The sequence below is a fragment of the Ornithorhynchus anatinus genome, chromosome 12 (assembly GCF_004115215.2).
Source record: "Ornithorhynchus anatinus isolate Pmale09 chromosome 12, mOrnAna1.pri.v4, whole genome shotgun sequence".
In the NCBI taxonomy this organism is placed as follows: Eukaryota; Metazoa; Chordata; class Mammalia; order Monotremata; family Ornithorhynchidae; genus Ornithorhynchus; species Ornithorhynchus anatinus.
In genome coordinates this window covers 47,682,319-47,703,398 of record NC_041739.1, presented here as the reverse complement: position 1 = coordinate 47,703,398, position 21,080 = coordinate 47,682,319, and the positions used below count along the sequence as shown (strand labels likewise).

General features: G+C 46.9%; 1 protein-coding gene across 1 annotated transcript in view; it reads right to left on the bottom strand.

Moving 5' to 3' along the window:
• Nucleotides 1-1,306: 1,306 nt before the first annotated feature.
• SLC39A8 (solute carrier family 39 member 8) overlaps nt 1,307-21,080 on the bottom strand; it is a 54,051-nt gene continuing 34,277 nt past the window's right edge. The window contains exons 6-8 of the mRNA XM_029077004.2: nt 9,453-9,660; nt 8,383-8,567; nt 1,307-2,935 (exon numbers count right to left, since the gene is read on the bottom strand). Coding sequence (XP_028932837.1) covers nt 2,786-2,935; nt 8,383-8,567; nt 9,453-9,660 — 543 coding nt within the window. The 3' untranslated portion in view covers nt 1,307-2,785. The remainder of the gene's footprint in view (nt 2,936-8,382; nt 8,568-9,452; nt 9,661-21,080) is intronic.

Below are 21,080 nucleotides of genomic sequence, written 5' to 3'. Positions count from 1 at the left end.
TTTTTCTAGCAGAGTGTTTGGCACGTACATTGAAAGAGCAACTGTTATTCGCATTATTAACAGCGATATTCCATCAGGAGACCAGCAGGAACCAACCTGGAATACCGAAGCACTGTAACACCAAAGACTCAAAGAGGCAAGGGGGGAGGGAGAAAGATGAAGGGACTTGAATTGTTCTCCACAAAATTCCGTCCAGGTGAACAATGAATCTTTTTTGCAGATATCCCAACATTGACATGATACATTCTGAGTAATATGACTCGAAGTTACCCGCAATATTACCATAACTGGGGCATTGAGACAAATTTGACTTGTAACTGCATCACCCGTTAGGAAAAGTCTTAATCAGTCAATAGTCAATTGATTGAATGTCCACTGTGTGCAGAACACTGTACTAAACATTTGGGAGAGATGACCAAATGAGTAGAAACGAGCCCCGCTCATGAGGGGTTTAACGATTTAGTGGGGGAAGTGGACAAAAGCCTTTCCAAATGGAAGACTTGCTCAAATAGAGTATAAAATGATATCCACAGAAGCACAAGAAATAGTGTGCTCAAAATGCCTTAGATGACGCAAAAGCGCCGAGGCGATCAAAGGAGGCTATGTCCTGGAGAGAAGAAAAATAAATTTGGGAAATCCCCCTGGGGGAGATAGGATTTCAGGAGAGTTTTGAAAAAAGAGAGCGCTATGGTCTGAAGAAGTTGTAGATAGGAGTTCCAGGCTAGAGTAGGGGAGAGAGCCAGGAGTTGGAGAGTTAAGAACAAATTTAAACAATGAATTTCTTTAAAATAAAAAGATGTAACCTTCATTCACCCTACCCTCAGACACGAAACACTAAAGTACATACCCATAATTTGTATTAATGTCTAATAATAATGTTGGTATTTGTTAAGCGCTTACTCTGTGCACTGTTCTAAGCGCTGGGGTAGATACAGGGTAATCAGGTTGTCCCACGTGGGGCTCACAGTCTTCATCCCCATTTTACAGATGAGGTCACTGATGCACAGAGAAGTTCAGTGACTTGCCCAGTCACACAGCTGCCCAGGGGCAGATCCGGAATTCGAACCCATGACCTCTGACTCCCAAGCCGGCCTCTTTCCACTAACCCACGCTGCTTCCCTCTAAGACTGTAGACTCTAGACTGTAACAGCTTCAGTGGCAGGAAACTGCATCTTCCAGCTCTGTTATATCGTACTCTCACCTACAGCGTTCTGCATACAGTAAGTCCTCAATAAATACAACTGGTGGATTGATTTAATAATTTCCAATAGTCAAGTAAGAGGCTAATTGAAAAGAAGAGTGTGAGTTCACAGTTCTAGGGTAGTTTATTTTTTGAAACTTTGAAAAAAGATCGGCAGCCATAAAATGATATCCAGCTAAAATGCTCATCAAGTCAACTTTATTGCCGCACGGAAACATTTTTACAAATCAGGGAGAAAATTCAGTTCCTGAAATAAATAGTGATCTCAATCAATCATTTTTTGGTTGCCTAGTGACTCTCCCTCTGATTACACGAGTGGGAACCGGTCTCGCGAGTGAAAGGGTGAGGAGTCAAGAATCAACCAGTTCGGGGCAATTCATAGTGTTAGTTAGCTGGATGTACAGCTAATGTCTCCTGCCCTTCGGCCAAAAGGTACAAAATTAACCTGAGAGCACAGAATCCAGTTGGCAGGTACTCAACCAATCGAGGAAAACTAAAAATTAACGAAAAAAAGTCTTCTTTCGATAGTTTGCAATAATTCACATTACTTTCTTTGGCATGGTATCTCACGTTCACCCACATAAGTCCCGCTCTTCTTGCCCTTATTAAAAACGTCCTTTGTGCACCAATATGCTGCCCTCTTTCACATGTCACTTATTTAAATTTCTCACAAGGCCCTGCCATGTACAAATACATTTGCCATTTTTACGAGACATAGTAATTAAACACCGATGCTGAGCTTCTTCAGTAGCTTCTCACGAACGCTATTTGTCAACAGGACTGGCCCAAATCAGAAAGGCAGTTCAGGTTTCAGAATTAAATTATTTGAACTAAAAAAAAAACAAAAAAACCCCTAGTCAAGAAAAACATATTAAATCAATTCTGAGGTAAAATGTGCATTAAAAATGTTTGGAATCCATCGCTGGTTAGAAGTGTTAACACATTTATCACTTATTTAAAAGGAGGCTTGTAAAATCCCAAACTCCCTAGTGCATATAAAAAGGAAGCAGCTCAAAAGCTGCGACTGATCTCTTTTCTTCCAGTGTTAATTAGTAATTAAGACTTCGGAGTCCTTATTTCTGGGAGGAAGTAGTCTCGATTCTCTTCCAAGTTGCGAAAGACTTGTCCGAGAGACGTTTAAGAGAAATTAACCTGCCCTGAAATCGCTTCCACGTTCACTTCCACCGCAAAAACCATTCAAACCATTTCAGGGGCCTGCCCTGATTCCTTCTCTCGAGCCCAGGCATTGTGTTTTTTGCCCGAGTCACGTGGCGTGGAGGCTTTGAGCTTCCCGACGGCTCTTCAGTTCACAGACCGTGAAACCCCAACAGTTTCCAAAGGATCGGGGACCGTAAGTGCCTGCCCTGGGTAAGGGGGATCCAGCTTCTGCCTCGGTTCGCGAGACCTACCCAGCTGGTGGCCCATTTTTATGGGTCTAAAAAAGGACTTACAAAAGAACGCAGGGTTACCTCAATCAAGTAAAATCAACTGACAGGCCCTTTGGGAATGTAAAAAGAGCTCTTCGGTTTTTTTGGTTTTTAATTGCTAAATGCCTTCATCATCTGGGCCGTCCTCAGAGCCGAATTAATGCAGGTCAATATTTCCTGCGTACAAGGTAATGAGCAGGATAGCCGTAAACCCCGTGAGCAAGCCTGCATTCTGGATAACGAAGTAGGTGAAATCTGTTTTCCTTCCAGTTACTTTTTCTCTCAGCATGTCATTCATCTCTGGGAACTGTAAAAAAAAGGAAAAACAAAAGAAAGAAAAGATGTATTTTTTGATAACTGCTGCCATCCCGTGGTGGAACAAATGTCTGGCTTGCTAAAGATCACATATCTGGGGAGAGACAGGGCAGTGACGGTTTGGCTCGGGGGTAAAACCTCTCGGATACCTGAAATTCCAATCTTTCTCCAGAACTGCGGACTCTGAAGCTGCCTTCTATGCCTCGGCTGTACTCAGAGGTGCTGGGACCGTCAGATTAGCCAACAAGCTTCATGGCAAACTTGGTCAGAGCCTCGTTGAGGGCAGGGAATCCCGTCTAGCACTTTCCCAAGCGTGTAGTACAGGGCTCTGCATGCACTGAGCGTTCGATAAATACCACTGATTGACCGAACTGTTCTGTAGCCTAGTCTTACGGTGGGGTGCTTCATCTCTTCCATTCTGTCCTTCTCCCTCTCTCCTCCCCTGCCCCCGTGCCCCAAAAGCATGAGTTTTCAGGGGGCAAACCGACTGCCAAACCAACGGAATTTGGAAGCGGTAAGGAAGTTTACAGCACCTCTATTCCCCCAGTTCCGACTAACCCCCTCACTGTAGCTCCCGCCTACTGTAAACCGGGTGGTCGATATGTGGCCACTTTTTAGGAAGCTGCCCAGAGATGTCTAAATACCATGGACTCTGCTGTGCAAAGCCACACAATACTCAGTGGTATTTATTGAGCACTTACTGTGTGCAGGGCACTGTACTAAGCGTTTGGGAGAGCACAACGCAACAGAAAATCAGTAGATATGTCTATCTTACAGTCTAGAGGAGAAGACAGACATCGATATTAGAAGCAGCTTGGCCTAATGGAAAGAGCAGAGACTGGATTCTAATCCTAGCTCCGCTCACTTACCTGCTGTGTGATCTTGGGCAAGTCACCTAACTTCTCTGTGCCCACTTCCCTCATTTGCAAAATAGAGATTTCAATCCCCATTCACCCTTCCACCTAGACTACGAGCTCCATGTGGGACCTGTATCTACACCAGCACCCTTTACAGCGCTTGGCACATAGCAGATGCTTAACAAATACCACATATTACTATAAATAAATGAATTACAGATAGGTACATAAGTCCTGTGCGGCTTAGGGTGCAGAGAACCATTGTATCAAATACTCTGAGAGGCTTCAAGAAACCGGTCATTTCAAAAACACTGACTGTAAAGATGTTGAACCACCTTAGGCATGTGTTTACAGATGGCCCAAGGGACTGATAATCTGGAGTCGGGGGTGGAACAGGCGGGGTTGAGGGTGGGTCAACGAAGTCTCTTTCCTCGCCTCCTTGGACCACGAGAAGGAAAACAGCTAGACAACCCAAAGAGGTGAAATTGGCCTCATTTGGGGGCTTGATGGGACAGAGCAGAAAAGGAAATTATCTTCTGAAGATAAATGATGGTAAACCAAGCTACCCAAGAAATAAAGAGAATGACCCAGGTGATCCATGACTTGTTAGCTCACTAGGCTCAAAAAAAAGTGTCAGGACCATGCCATTTACCTTCAGGGCAATATGCCAAGCACGGTACTGAGTGCTGGGATAGACACAAGATAATCAAGTCCCACAAGCGGCTCACTGTCCAAGTGAGAGAGAACCGATACGGACACCTCTTTTTGCAGATGAGGCAACTGAGGCACACAGAGAAGTGGCGTGACTTGCCCAAGGTCAGGTAAGTGACAGAGCCAGGATTAGAACTGAGGTCCTCTAACTCCCAGGCCCATGCTCTTTCCCCTAGATAACGCTGCTTGTTTCAATTATGCAGATACTTGAGGCAAGGACGACTTAGCCTCGCAGCGGTCTTTCCGTCAATAGCTTGGGGCTGAATGGAGAAACTTTTCTTACTAGCTTTTAAACTGAACTGACTAACTCAAATCTACCCCAGTGCTTGACACATAGTAAGCACTGAAATACCAATTAATTAAACTGCATTTCAAGTTCCTAAATTCATCCAGAACAGGATCTGGGGGTTAGAGGACACAGAGAGCACAGCACAAAAACTACCACCTCGAGCAAACGTCAAGGAGAGAGTTTTATCTAATTGAACGGTGATCGTCGCCTGGTTCTTCCCCTTCACTGATACAACAAGGCTTTTACTGAGAAGTAGCGAGGCCCTGTGGAGAGAGCAGGGGCTGGGAGTCAGAGAATCTGGGTTCTAGTTTTAGTTCTGGGTTCCCTTTTCCTACTGGGCGACGTGAAGCAAGGCACTTCGCTGCTCTGTCCCTCAGTTTTCTCATCTGTAAAATGGGAATTCAATACCTTCTCTCCCTCCCAGTTAGACCGAGCGCCCTGGACCACATCCAACCTGATGGCCTTGTACCTACCCCGGTGCCTGACATGTAGTAAGTATTTAAATACTCTAGTCGTCATCATACGACCTGAGGGGCTTCCTGATTCTCAACAAGGCAGGAGTAAGTTCAAATCAATTAATCAATAGTATTTATTGAGCACTTACGGTGTGCAGAGCACTGAACTAGTTGGGAGGATACAATACAGACACATTCTCTTCCCTCAAAGGGCTTACATTTTAGAAGGGGTGACAGATATTAAACTAAACGACGGGCTCTGAGGTGAATAGCAAGTGTCTAGACGATGAAGCGGATAGACCAAGGAGGGGAAACGAGATCAGTCAGGAAAAGCTTCCTATAAGAGTAAGGCTTTGAAGGTGAGGAGAGTGGTGCTCTGTCAGATATGAAGGGGTCCAGGTCAGAGGGAGGATGGGCGAAAGGGGTTGGCAGCAAGACAGACGAGACTACGGTACAATAAGCAGGTGGACAACAGAGGAGTGAAATGTGCAGATTGGGTTGTAAGGTAGGCGGGGGAGAACAAATTGAAGCTGATGGTATGGAGTTCCTGTTTGATACCCCATTCCCTCTCACCTTATTAAAAACATCGCTCCTGCCCTCCTCCCTTCCTTAACTTCTATTTTTAACCACTCAATCTCCAATGGCTCCTTCCCCTCTGCCTTCAAACATGCCCACATCTCCCCCAACCTAAAAAAACCCGCTCTCGACCCCACTTCCCCCTCTAGTTATCGCCCTATCTCCTTACTACCCTTCCTTTCCAAAGTCCTTGAACGAGTCATCTACAATCGCTGCTTAGAATTCCTTAACTCCCATTCTCTCCTGGACCCTCTCCAATCTGGCTTCCATCCCCTCCACTCTACCGAGACTGCTCTCTCTAAGGTCACCCGTGACCTCCTTCTTGCCAAATCCAACGGCTCCTACTCCATTCTAATCCTCCTTGACCTCTCTGCTGCCTTTGACACTGTCGACCATCCCCTCCTTCTCCATACCCTATCTCACCTTGGCTTCACGGACTCCGTCCTCTCCCGGTTCTCCTCTCATCTCTCTGGCCGGTCATTCTCGGTCTCCTTCGCAGGCGCCTCCTCCCCCTCCCATCCTTTAACTGCTGGAGTTCCTCAAGGGTCAGTTCTCGGCCCTCTTATGTTCTCCATTTACACTCAATCCCTCGGTGAACTCATTCGCTCTCACGATTTTGACTACCATCTGTACGTAGATGACACGCAGATCTACATCTCCGCCCCTGTCCTCTCCCCCTCCCTTCGGGCTCGCATCTCCTCCCGCCTCCGGGACGTCTCCACCTGGATGTCGGCCCGCCACCTAAAACTCAACATGAGCAAGACTGAGCTCCTCATCTTCCCTCCCAAACCCGGTCCTCTCCCAGACTTCCCTATCACCGTGGATGGCACGACCATCCTTCCCGTCTCTCGGGCCCGCGATCTCAGTGTCTTCCTTGACTCTCTCTCATTCACCCCACACATCCTATCCGTTACCGAGACCTGCCGGTTTCACCTTTATAATATCGCCACGATCCGCCCTTTCCTCTCCACCCAGACGGCTACCTTACTGTTACGGGCTCTCGTTATATCCCGGCTAGACTACTGTGTCGGCCTTCTCTCTGATCTCCCTTCCTCCTCTCTCGCCCCGCTCCAGTCTATTCTTCACTCCGCTGCCCGGCTCATCTTCCTGCAGAAACGATCTGGGCACGTCACTCCCCTTCTTAAACACCTCCAGTGGTTGCCTATCGACCTCCACTCCAAACAAAAACTCCTCACTCTAGGCTTCGAGGCTGTCCATCACCTTGCCCCTTCTTACCTCTCCTCCCTTCTCTCTATCGCCCACCCCGCACGCTCCGCTCCTCCGCCGCCCGCCTCCTCACCGTATCCCGCCGTCGACCCCCGGGCCACGTCCTCCCGCGGTCCCGGAACACCCTCCCTCCTCACCTCCACCAAACTGATTCTCTTCCCCTCTTCAAAACCCTACTTAAAACTCACCTCCTCCAAGAGGCCTTCCCAGACGGAGCTCCCCTTCTCCCTCTACTCCCTCTACCGCCCCCACTTCACCTCTCCGCAGCTTAACCCTCTTTTCCCCCCATCTCCCTCTGCTCCTCCCCCTCTCCCTTCCCATCCCCTCAGCACTGTACTCGTCTGCTCAACTGTATATATTTTCATTACCTTATTTATTTTGTTAATGAAATGTACATCGCCTCGATTCAATTTAGTTGCCATTGTTTTTACTAGATGTTCTTCCCCTTGACTCTATTTATCGCCATTGTTCTCGTCTGTCCGTCTCCCCCGATTAGACCATAAGCCCGTCAAACGGCAAGGACCGTCTCTATCTGTTGCCGACTTGTTCATTCTAAGCGCTCAGTACAGTGCTCTGCACATAGTAAGCGTTCAATAAATACTATTGAATGAATGAATGAATGAATGAATGAATGAATGAATGAGCAACCACTGGAGGTTTCTGAGGAGTCGGGACATGGACTGAAAGTTTTTTAGAAAAATGATCTGGCCAGCAGAGTGAAGAATGGAAAGAGGAGAGACCAGAGGCAGGGAGACAAGGAGGCTGGTGCAGTAGTTGAGGCAGGTCAGGATAAGTGCTTGGACCGGCACGGTAACAGTTGGGATGAAGAGAAGCAGCGTGGCTCAGTGGAAAGAGCCCGGGCTTGGGAGTCAGAGGTCATGGGTTTGAAACCCAGCTCTGCCACTTGTCAGCTGTGTGACTGTGGGCAAGTCACTTCACTTCTCTGGGCCTCAGTTACCTCATCTGTAAACTGGGGATGAAGACGGTGAGCCTCACGTGGGACAACCTGATTACCCTGTATCTACCCCAGTACTTAGAACGGTGCCCTGCACATAGTAAGCGCTTAACAAATACCGACATTATTATTACGAAGAGGAAAGGGTGGATTTTAGCAAGTGTGAAGGCTGAACTGAAAGGATCTGGCGACGGACTGGATATGTGGGTCAATTGAGAGAAATGAGTCGAGGATAATTCCAAGGTCACAGGCTTGTAAGACAGGGAGGATGGTGGCGTTCTCTACAGTGACTGGGAGAAGTCGGTGGGAGAAGAGGGTTGGGTGCCACTTCCCTATGTAAATCCCAATTCACACAAAATCGTTTCTTACCATGTCTGCCAGGGAAATATACAGGAACATCCCACCAGCTAGAGCGAAGATGATATTTGGAGTAAAATTGTTGCCCACCAATATGCCGAAGATCAGCCCAAGGTAGCAGGAGCATGCGGAAAGGAAGTTGAAAAAGAGAGCTTGTCGAGTGCTCATTCCCGCATTGAGTAAAATCACAAAGTCTCCTAAAAAAAGAAGGTGGGTGGGGCGTGGGGGGAGAAGGTGGGGAGGAACAAAAAACCACAAGTCACTTGACTGTATTTTTGGTCCAATTTCCAGTTGATTGCTGTTCCAGTTGTCAAGGGCTGGGTCCTGCACTCCAGCCCATACTTCACTCTGCCGCCCGGGTCATTTTCCCCTCAAAAACGTTCTGGACCCATCACCCCGCTCCTCAAAAAAACTCCAGTGGTTGCCTATCCACCTCCATATCAAACAAAAGTTCCTCTCCATTGGCTTTAAAGCAGTCCATCACCTTGCCCCCTCTTACCTCATCTTCCTTCTCTACAACTCAGCCCACACACTTTACTCCTCTAGAGCTAACTTTCTCCCTGTGCCTCAATCTCGGCCTGTCTCGCCGCTGACCCCTAAGCCCACGTCCTGCCTCTCTGGCCTAGAACACCCTCCCTCCTCTAATCCAACAGACCACCACTCTCCCCCGTTTCAAAGCCTTATCGATGGCACATCTCCTCCGAGAAGCCTTCCCAAACTAAGCCCCACTTCTCCTCATCTCCCACTCCCTCTGCGTCACCGACTCGCTCCCAGCCCCAAAGCACTTATGTTCACATCCGTATTTTTATTCATCCCTTTTACTCTTCTCTCCTCCCAACCCCAAAACACTTACGTACAGATCTGTAATTTTATTTACTTTTAATGTCTGTCTCCCCAACTCCCGCTCTCGTTGTGGGCAGGGAATGTCACTGTTTACTGTTGTGTTGTACTTTCCCAAACGCTTAGTACGGTGCTCTGCACACAGTAAGCGCTTGACAGATACGATCGAATGAGTGACACACTCCACTTGCCGCCGCGCTCTGAACTCACCCACTTGGATAGCAAAGGGGGAAGCCTCTTACCGAGTTCGTGAGGAAACTCCTCGCAGAGGATCGCTATCGACGTGCTGATTCCCTGAAGGAGCGACAGGGTGCAGGAGGCCCCGATGGCCAGGCCATCGATGAAGTTGTGGAGGGCGTCGCTGAGGGTGATCATCCAGGCGATCGTGCCGATTTCCGACAGCTTGGGCCCTCTGAAGCACTTACACAGACTCGACTGCTCTTTCCCATCCTGAAGAGGGAAAGGAAAACCCAACGGACGGGTAAATAGACCGGCACTAACGGCTACAACCATCCCAGATGCGCACAGGTGACCGACCTGTGACTTGATGGAGAGAACACAGCCCTGGGAATCAGGTTCTGTCCCCAGTCCTGCCACATGCCCGCTGGGCGACCCTGGGCGAGTCGCTTAACTTCTCTGGACCTCAGTGTCCTCGTCTGTAAAATGGAGACTATATACCTGTTCTCCTTCCCCCGCTGACTGTGAGACAGAGATGGCGTCCGACCTGAATATCGTGTTTCGGCCGCAGCACGTAGTGTGCACCTAATGGATACCTTATCAGTAGTAACAGTCGTACGGGGCTTGACACACAGTAAGCGCTTAACAAGTAAACGGTCATCGGTACTAAACGCGCCTCGGCCAGTCTGTGGAAGGGCTCAAAAGAGATGCCAACTTCCTATCGTGAGTGTATGGCAAGCAGTGAAATTCGGCCTGGGCTAGAGGAAAGAGCAAGGGCCTGGGAGTCGGAGGACCTGGGTTCTCATCTCGGCTCCACCCAGTTGTCTACTAAGCGCTCCCTCTTCCCAGAATAAGCCCCCCTTTTCCTCAGCTCCCCCTCCCCGTCACCCTGACTCGCTCCCTTTGCTCTACCCCCCTCCCCGCACCACAGCCCTTGTGTAGATATGTACGTATCTATAATTCTATTTATTTTAAGGCCCGTTTACTTGTTTTGATGCATATAAAATTATAATAATAATAATGGTGGTATTTGTTAAGCGCTTACTACGTGCAAAGCACTGTTCTAAGCGCTGGGCGATCAGGCTGTCCCACGTGGGGCTCACAGTCTTTAATCCCCGTTTTACAGATGAGCTGAGGCACAGAGAAGTTAAGTGACTTGCCCAAAGTCACACAGCTGGCTAGCGGTGGAGCTGGGATTCGAACCCATGTCTTCTGACTCCCAAGCCCGGGCTCTTTCCACTGAGCCACGCCGCTTCTCTATTATAGATACATTTATTGATATGCATGCCTGTTTACTTGTTTTGAAGTCTGTCTCCCCTTTTCTAGATCATAAGCCCAGTGCGGGCAGGGAATCGTCTCTATCGCTAAATTGTACTTTTTTCCAAGTTCTTAATACAGTGCTCCGCACACAGTAAGCGGTCAATAAACGCAATTGAATGAATGAATGACCTTGGGCACAACTTCTCTGCTCCTTAGTTACCGCATGTGTAAAGCGGGGATGAAGACTGCGAGCCCCATGAGGGACACGGACCGCGTCCAACCTGAAAGACGTGTATCTACCCCGGCGCGTAGTACGACGCCTGGCACGAACTGTTTGATAAATCCCATTTAAAAAAAAAATAAAAAAGAGTGGGCAGGGAGACTTGGAAAGGGTTGACATCAAAGAACAAATCACGGAAAAAAATACTAGTAATCATAGTATCAACTGAGCTCTTACCGCATTCAGAGCGCAGTACTAAGCGCTAAAAAGAATACCCCGGTGGGACCTCGACACGCTCACAATGTACGAGCTCCCACTTCGGGTGGCTTCAACCCTGAGTGGAAATCCATCCCCAGGGTCCTGGAGTGAGCATGTCTGAGTCTAGCCAGATCTCTCCCCACGCCTCTCCCAGCTCCACAGCACTTCCGTATATATCTGTAATTTTATTTATTTGTATTGATGTCTGTCTCCCCGCCTCTAGACTGTGGGCGGGGCTTGTTGCGGGCAGGGACCGTCACCGTTTATTGTGGTACTGGACAGTGCTTTGCCCACCGTAAGTGCTTAATAAATACGACTGAATCAATGAGAAAGCGAACCCTGGGTTACCCTTGGGTTCTAATCCCAGCTCCGCCACTTATTCATTCATTCAGTAGTATTTATTGAGCGCTTACTATGTGCAGAGCACTGTACTAAGCACTTGGAATGAACAAGTCGGCAACAGATAGAGACAGTCCCTGCCCTTTGACGGGCTTACGGTCTAATCGGGGGAGCTGTGTGACTTTGGGCAAGTCACTTAACTTCTCTGCACCACAGTTACCTCATCTGCAAAATGGGGATTAAGACTGTGAGCCCCACGTGGGGCGACCTGATCACCTTGTATCTAATCCAGCGCTTAGAACAGTGCTTGGCACATAGTAAGCGCTTAACGGATACCATCATCATCATCATTTACTCATTCATTCATGTATATTGATATGGCTCCCCTCTACACTGTGAGCTCTAATCCAGCACTGTATCTAATCCAGCGCTTAGAACAGTGCTTGGCACATAGTAAGCGCTTAACAGATACCATCATCATCATCATTTACTCATTCATTCATGTATATTGATATGGCTCCCCTCTACACTGTGAGCTCATTGTGGGCAGGGAATGTGTCTGTTTATTGCTGTACTGTGCTCTCCCAAGCGCTTAATACAGTGCTTTGCACACAGTCAAGTGCTCAATAAATATGAGCGAATGAATGAAGTGACCCCATCTCCCCCCGGCACCGCTGCCTCGCAATGGTCTCTTGGTCTACCCTGCTCAGCAGGCCAGGGCCGGCCCATTCATGCCATCCAACCCTCTAGCTCACCTTTAAACCTCCCCCTGGGGCCCAGATTTGCACTCTGGGGACCTCGCTGCTCCACCCCAATGTGAACTCACTTTTGGAGGGTCATTCATTCATTCGATCGCATTAATTGAGCGCTTACTGCGTGCAGAGCACTGTACTTAGCGCATGGAAAGTACAATTCGGCAACAGATAGAGACAATCCCTACCCAACAATGGGCTCACAGTCTAGAAAGGGGAGACAGACAACAAAACAAAACAAGTAGGCATCAATAGCCTCAAAATAGACTTATAGATTTATGCACATCATTAATAAAATAAATAGAATAATATGTACAAATACACACAAGTGCTGTGGGGCGGGGAAGGGGGTAGAGTAGAGGGAGTTGGGGAGATGGGGAGGGAAGGAGGAGCAGAGGAAAAGGGGGGCTCAGTCTGGTAAGGCCTCCTGGGTCAGGGCAGGTATGAGCGAGACCTTTCCCCTGCTACTCAAGGTGCGTCTTTTTTAAACTAGTTACTGGTAGGGATGTTGGGAGATACTGGGAGATGGGGGACTCCAAGTCAGCTGCAGTTCCCACCCCACTTTGAGCACCCAGGACAGGGAAGCCTCAGGAGGCAAGACAGTTGGAAACTGAGAAGAAAGGTAGCAAACAGATAGGGGATTTCAGCCAACCCTGGGCTGAGTTTCAAATGGGGCATTTAGCCAAAGCATAGAAATCTGCCCCTTGGCAGAGAGCTGAATTCGCTTTTTCTTCCTGATCTGTGGGGGTTGTCGTTTCTACTTGGATTCGAGCTCCTTATTAATCTCTCAATCGTGAGGGGGCAAAAATTAATATCAGGAGATCTTTTTGCCTAACCCCTGATATCCCACACACTCCAACAACTTTTCTTTCACTCACTGAACAGTTTCCAACAAAATATGCCCTTTTGCTTCATCTTTACTCTCTCGCATTTTCTATTCCTTCATTATTCATGTAGTCCCAATAAAACAATCAACTGAGGAAGAGCCTTCAAGACTAACTCTTGATAACTTAATGACTCAACTCCAAATGGCCCTAATTCCAAAAGAGACTTGAATATTTCAGGCAGGAGTTCTCTAAACTATTTATCCTATACCACATTAACTCTAGATCCCAGAAGGCCCCTAATGGCTTTAAACTATCAGCAAGGTGAAATGACCCAGTTGATGGAAAGATTCTAAAACTACTTTCCAGAAACTAAATTACTTAGCTAGTAAGGCCCGAGCGCCAGTTTCTTCAGATAATCTCGTGAGACTCCAGCCTACAGTTCTACACTGAGTAGGCATAAGGTCGATTTGGGTTCTCAGTGTTTTTTTTACCTAGGCAAGAACCTAGGCGGGATCCTCCAAATCCTGAATTCTCTCACTTCATTCTCTCACACCTAATCCAGCACACCGATTCCCTTCCCAGACGTTCAAGACTGCGGCCTCTTTACTGTACAGAATACTAAACTTTAAAATGGAGAAAGAAATGTGGTGTGTTTTTTAACCTGATTTTGCCAACTTTGTGTAACAACTGAAATAATAATGTTATAGTAATAATAACAATAGTAGTATTTATTAAGTGATTACTCTGTGCCAAGCACTGGGATAGATACAAGATATTCAGGTTGGACATGGGGCTCCCAGTCTAAGGAGAAGGTGTAGGATTTAATGCCCGTTTTACAGATGAGGAAACTGAAGTATAAAGAAGTTCAGGGGCTTGCCCAATCAGGCCCTCCTAAAATCACTTACCCACTCCTTATACCTTTGCTGACCCAGAGGATCATGAAGGAGTTTCGAGAAACCCTTGAAAATTGTTTCCTGTCTCTCTTCTCCATCTGGAGTGTGAACCAAATGGCTGTTATTTGCAGATGATAATAATGATGGTATTGGGCCAAGCACGGTTCTAAGCACTGGGATGAAACCAGTCTGTTTCATTTGCAGTTAGGGACCGGATGATTTTGTCGCTTGGATAGATATGAACTGGGGGGAGGGGGAGGGAACCCAAAAGATCTTCAGGGGTGTGATGATCACCGTACATGGAATTTAAGAGAACGGAATTGAGCTCTCCAAAGTTATCCTGGTGCTAGGGACCTCAAACAGCAGAAACAAAGGCTGCCTAAACTCCAGGGGATGAAAAAGCAGGTACTGTATGTTCTTGCATACTGAAAGGAGCAGGATATTTCTGGTTGCGAAAGCCCACGGGATAGGCAGCCTTGACCACCCAGCCCTTAATAGCATTTATCGAGCGCATTTACTGGGCGTAGAGCTCTGTACTGAGCACATGGGAGAGTCCAATATAACAGAGTTGCCAGTCAGGCTCCCTGCCCACGAGGAGCTTTCAATCTAGAGGACTAAGGTCAGTAAGGAGTCGGCACCGTGACAGTTTATTAGACCAATCCCTAAGTGTCCCTTGAATTCCCTGTGACACAGAAAGGCTGAAAAGGGGCCATTCATTCATTCATATTTACTGAGCGCTTACTGTGTGCCCAGCACTGTATTAAGCGCTTGGAAAGTACAATTCAGCAATAAGAGAGAGACAATTCCGGCCCATACCGGGCTGCGTGCTGGAGTCACCACTTTGCTGTGTGCCAGAAACCGTAAAAGCCAATCGGGTTGGACACAGTCCCTGTCCCACATGGGACTCAGCGTCTTAATCCTCTTTCTACAGATGAGGAAACTGAGGCCCAGTGAAGTGACTTGCCCAAGGTCACACAGCAGACGAGTGGAGGGGGCGGGATTAGAACCCATGACCTTCGGACTCCCAGGCCCCAGCTCCATCCACTGCACCACGCTGCTTTAGCAAGTGGCAGACTAGCCCCAGCTCACAACGGTGACCGGGAAAGGATAGAAATGGATGTTTTTATAAAGAATTGCCCTTCCGAAATGAAGCCACAGCCTCAGGTCGGAGAGGGCCAACGGGCTGGGGCACTGACTGGAGGACACAGAACAAATGAGGTTCTTGCCCCTGTACATTTTCCTAGAGTAAAAGTCCCCTTCCTAAATCACCAACGATTTCCAAGTTGGAGTATACAGTCCCGTTAACTGTGCTCCATGGAAACTTTCCCTTGCCCCTGTGGCATGGATGAGATTTTGATTTTAGGGGAGCTTCCTGTCCCAACCCTTCCTAGGGCACGGAACACCCCCTTCCCTCTAGTGCACAATCAATATGGCCTAGTGAAAGGAGCACAGGCCTGGGAGTCACAGAATCTGGGTTTTAATCTTGGCTCCGCCATTTTTCCGCTATGGGTCCTTGGTCAAGTCACTTAACTTCTCTGGTCTCAGTTTCCTCATCCGTAAAATGGAGATTAACTACCTGATCTTCCTCCTACTTAGAATGTGAGTCCCATGTAGGACAGGGACTGTGTCCTTCCTGATTATCTAGTTACATATCCCAGAGCTTAGAACGGTGCTTCGCTCATAGTAAGCACTTAAATACCGTCATTTTAATTATTATTAGTGCAGACAGATTGGGGGGTGAGATAGCCATGGTAAATCATACTTCTTGAGGCTCATGGAAAACCCTGAGAAAATAAGTGTCCAACCTAATTGATTTGTACCTACCCCAGTGCTTAGAACAGTGTTGGACGCAGAGTAAGCACTTAACAGATATCATTAAAAAAATGCCAGTTGAAGAACCAGAAGGTCCAGCTGGCTGGATGGGATCTTGGGAAGGCACAATGGACAGGAAATAAGCAAGACAATACTTCCCGCAACGAGGCCATGCTGAGGCTTCCTGTGGTGATACTCAAAGGGCTTCGAGCAATCCAAAAGAAAAGTGCTCCGTTAATCTGATGAAGCCCAATCTTATCTTCATGTGGAGGGCACATAAATTCTCCTTTTTGAACGCTAAGGGGGTAATGGGAATATCAGCACTCAGTAATCACCACTGTCATTCTAGTGAATACCACCTTAGTCCCACCCAACTTCACGCCTGTGAACTTACCTGCTTTAGGAAATCAAGATTTCCTTTATTGCCATTGTTCTTGTCTGCCTGTCTCCCCCATTAGACTGTAAGCCCATCAGAGGGCAGGGACTGCCTCTATCTGTTGCCAACTTGTACATTCCAAGCGCTTAGTACAGTGCTCTGCACATAGCAAGCGCTCAATAAATACTATTGAATGAATGAAAAGAAGGGAGATCAGAGCCTCCCTTTCCTTTTCATTTTGTCTGCCTCGACCCCTGGTTCCATAAACCATAAAGGCGGCCCAAACACTTTCAAGAACACCCGGGAGAAGAAGAGCAGAAACAGAGAGACTAGAGAGGTCTCAGAGAATCAACTCAGGAAGGTTCTTTTCCACTTCATCAAAGAAAATTTAGCTTCGAGAAAGTATCTGAGGCCGGAGGCCCCGGAGACATTCCCCATCTGTAAGGCAGGTTCCCCACGGCACAGGGCAATACGAGCTTCAACATTCATCATCCCATCAATGGTCATGGATGTCCCTGGTTAGGAGGAGAAAATGAATTTGGTCTTGGGTGGATTCAATCTCATCTGTCTGAGCTGGGACTGTCTACCGAGTAGCGCGGCTGTAAAAGTCACACAAGACATCAAAGAATTTCTTCAGCTGTATAAACTAAGGATACCTAAGTGCAAGGAAAAACACAGATATGAGAAAGTCAGAGGGAGGAGAGAGCACGCTGAAGCCAACTCTTACATTCACCTTAAAACGCGCACACACACACGCAAATATCTTTCCACCTCATTGTTATTGCCAGTTAAGGCCCCAAATAAAAATCACTCACCAAAGCCTTGATCCAGCATCTCAAGCTGTCAAATGTAGCATGGGAGAAACAGAGCAATGTATAAGTACAAAAGAGAAGGAGAGAGCAACAGATAAAGAAAGGCAAAGACTATTCCTAGATCGCCCAGTCACCCAAACCTCCTACGTTCCTGGAAAATAAGATTGTTGTCGCGAAAAAACACCTATCCTCTTAGTGTCTGATCCTTGGAGCCTGAGCTCCTGCCTCGAAATGGGGCTGGAATAGACCCGGGCTGGAAGGATCCTCACAGGAAAGATTCATTTCCTTCTCCCTCCCTTCACATCCTGGAACCTGCACCCTAGGCGTCCAGGCCGGGGCTGCAACTGGGACGGGTCATTCCACACAGGGTGCTGCATCCTCCTACTCGCTAAACCTACTGCTTTTCCCGCTTCCTAAACGCGCCCGTGTCATTTATAAAGAAACCTGTGCCTACCCCATTTCATAATGAAATACTAAAACAGTTCCCCCTCATTCCGTCTTTTTTTCCTAGAACTGTTGAGGCACGGGCATCAGTATAGGTCCCACCTACATTTGGTTACATGTGTGGTTTTCCCCAGTTGCCAAACTCTCTACTTCCATCCAATCTGTTACTGGTACGGGGGCGGGTGAGGGGTTGTGGAGGGTTTTTTTCCTCTAATTCTTCCAGAAATCGGCCTGAAGTTACTCCTGCGGACCATTCACAAACACTGGCTTGTCTCCAGCAGATGGCTCCAGTTCAAGGATTGCTTTCCTGAGAGATCTGAGTCTTACGACTGCATCCAAAAAACAAACCAACAAAAATCTCCCTTCAAAAATAGGACTGACTCTAATGGAGTTTTCCCTGAATCTGGAGAAATTATAATGAGTGTTCAACCGCAGTTAGCTCATCTTCATTTATTTCAATGATTGTTAGCTCCCTGTGGGCACAGATGATGACTACCAGCTCCACAGTATTGGATCCCCCAAGCATTTAGTACAGTGCTCTGCACCCCAGTAAGCACTCAAATGCCATTAAGCCAAATATTGGGAATACAGAGGAGGGAGGAGTGTGGAGAAGAAAAACAAAACATGGTCGATCAAAAACGTTATTAGACCATTCATATGGGCCATTAAAATATTATTTCTACCCAATTTGTAGAGCAAATACTTAAAATCCTGCCAGCTACAACCAAGAACTCAAACCTTCAGGCACAATCAGAATACCTAGACCATCCCTCTCCACATAGGCCAGACCACCATTCTCTCCACCTTCAAAGACTTGTTCAGTTCACATAATAATAATAATAATGATCATGGCATTTGTTAAACGCTTACTATGCGCCACGCACTGTACTATGTGCTGGGGTGAATATAAGCAGATCGGGTTGGACACAGTATCTGTCCCTTGTGGGGCTCACAGTCTCAATCCTCATTTAACAAATGGGGTAACTGAGGCCCAGAGAAGTGAAGTGACATACCCAAGGTCAAGGTCACTGTGAGCCCCATGTGGGACAGGGCTCGAGTCCAACCTGATCACCTTGTATCTACCCCAGTGCTTAGAACAGTGCTCGGCCCATAGTAAGCGCTTAACAAATAACATTATTATTAATTTAGAGACTCCATGTGATTTATATTTTCTAATTATGTAGCATTTGACAGCTAGACTTTATATATTTTGGACTCCCTTACTTTTATTTTGTACAATACTTTTCATCAGGGAGTAATTCCATTAATAGCAGTGTGATATTGCCATTATTGATTTCACGTTTAAGGACTCCAGCACAGCTGCCATTTCCTTGAAGACTACGATAATCAATAATGCTCAGTGCTCACAGAAAGCCAGATTTGTTAGCGGTGATCCTCGTAAATGAATCAATAACAAAACATGACAGATCCTGCCACACTCGTAGAAGATCCTGATGTTAGGATTAGGATTAACTTAATTAACAATGTTCAGTGTCAAGATGGAATAAGGGAAAGGTTATGGATATCTCACAGGGTTTCTAGTTCTGCCTATGAAGTGGGAGTAAATGAGTAGTTCTGAATTTCGACCATCATCTTCAATAACCACACAAAGCACTCTGTCAATGAAACTCTAGATTCTGGGGGAAAAAAAGGCGACAGAAAAACACTGAAGGTTGGGAAAAGTTCATGCAGAAAATTCAGAAATTCCACATGGCTTGGTATTTTCCCACCTGAATAAACACCCAAACATAATTCGGATTATAACTCAGAAGTCGGGTGGCCAAGCCATCTTAAGACTTGGCTAAGCCTAAGCAATGGAAGCCAAGGGACGGAAAACCAATTCCACATCCTCTCTGGAGCCTGCACCTCCTCCCCCAACCCCAACTTCTGATGGGTTCTTTCCTTCCCTGAGAGTTGCCGGAGTCATTTTTAGAGTAAAGTATCAATCAATTAATGCTATTAATTGAGCATTTACTGTGTTCAGAGCACTGTATTAAATGCTTGGGAGAGTATAATACAACAAAATTAGCACACATTTTCCCCACCCATAACGTGTTTGGTCTACAGTAGTGACACCCGACGGGTAAAAGCAGGGACGAGAAATGGGTTCTGCATCCCAGACCACAGAGGGGTCCCCGATGTCCAGGGCAGGTCCTAGACCAATGGCTAGTGTACCTAGTGGCTAAAGCTTGGACTCCGAACCAGTCACTACTCCCCTTGAGCCTAGGGCCAATCTGCTTCTCCTCACTGGAACTTCGAAAAAAGACATTGCGAAATTGCCTGGGCTCTTTGGAGGAAGTTGGTCGGGCTATTACGCAAGACATAATCTCACAGAGAACGCTGTCAGGGCAGATGTTTTCTTCTAATATGACGTAGCAGGAATTGAAAAAATAGGACTGGTGTCCTGCCCCCTGAGTGCTATGGCCAACGTTGGCCAAGAGCTGTGGAACCCCACCCTAGGCTGGAACAGAGAAGCAATTCAAAGCTGGGCAATATTCCACTGCCTCCAGTAAACCCCGTAAGGGGAGGAGGCAGCACAGTCCGATAGTTACCAGGAAATCAACAGCATCTCCATTAGGGGGAAAAAAAAAGTCACCCAACACTACCACTCCATTGCCAATGCACCAGAATGTCCATCTCATCCCACTTTTGAGCAGAAGGATGACACGCAAATTCGTGAAGCGTTCCATATTTTTATGTCTATAGATATCTATAATCCTATTTATTTATAATGAAACTACTGATACCTGTTTACTTGTTTTGATGCCTGTCGCCCCCCCTTCTAGACTGTGAGCCCACTGTGGGCAGGGATTGTCTCTACTTGTTGCTGAATTGTACTTCCCAAGGGCTTAGTACGGTGCTCTGCACACAGGAAGGCTCAATAAATACGACTGGATGAATGAAGCCAAAAGATGGCTCCGTTAACCCTATTTCTTTTTCCTGCGTTACTAAAGGTATAGCTCAAATTCTCCTACTTTTACAATTGGGGAATCCACTCTGAAATTCAACATTAGGTCACTTAAAAATAACTTGTTGAAAAAAAGGCATACATAGGTGGCTAATGAAATATTCCGGGCCACAAGCCTGATTTTCACCTTTCTTCCACCCTCGCAACCCACTTGCCTTTAACTTCTATCCAGAATATCATTTCCTATGTAAGTCAGACTTAGACAGAAGGATGGAACTTGAGTCTCGTGATATACAGTGATACCACTACACTGGCTAGTGCAGGATAAATATAAGATTAAATGAATGTCTCCTCCAACAGCTGTAACCGTTTTAGGTTCCACCTACCCTCAGTTCTTCCATAATGCAAGTCTTCACTGTGTATTCTGGAGACGAAGTAGCTGACAAATTAGTGAACGCTCTTCTGACAAAGCACAAATTAGTGAACGCTCTTCTGACAAAGCATACCGATCTGGGTAGAACGTGCTATGAGGAGAAAGGGTTCCACATATGGTTCAAGCTAAATTAGCTCACTTCGCTCTGATAAAAAGTGCCAGAGACTTCCAGAGGAGAAACTGCTCAACGCTCAGAATCCTTTGCGAAGGGGTAGCTGTCAATGACTTACCTGGTGACATCAGGAATTAGACAAGGAGGAGGGGGCCAGGGAAGCGGACAGAGGGGAGGATATAGGGATGCAAGGGGGATTAGTCTCGACTGGGCTTCTCGTAGGGAAGGAAGCGGGAAGCTGGTTTTT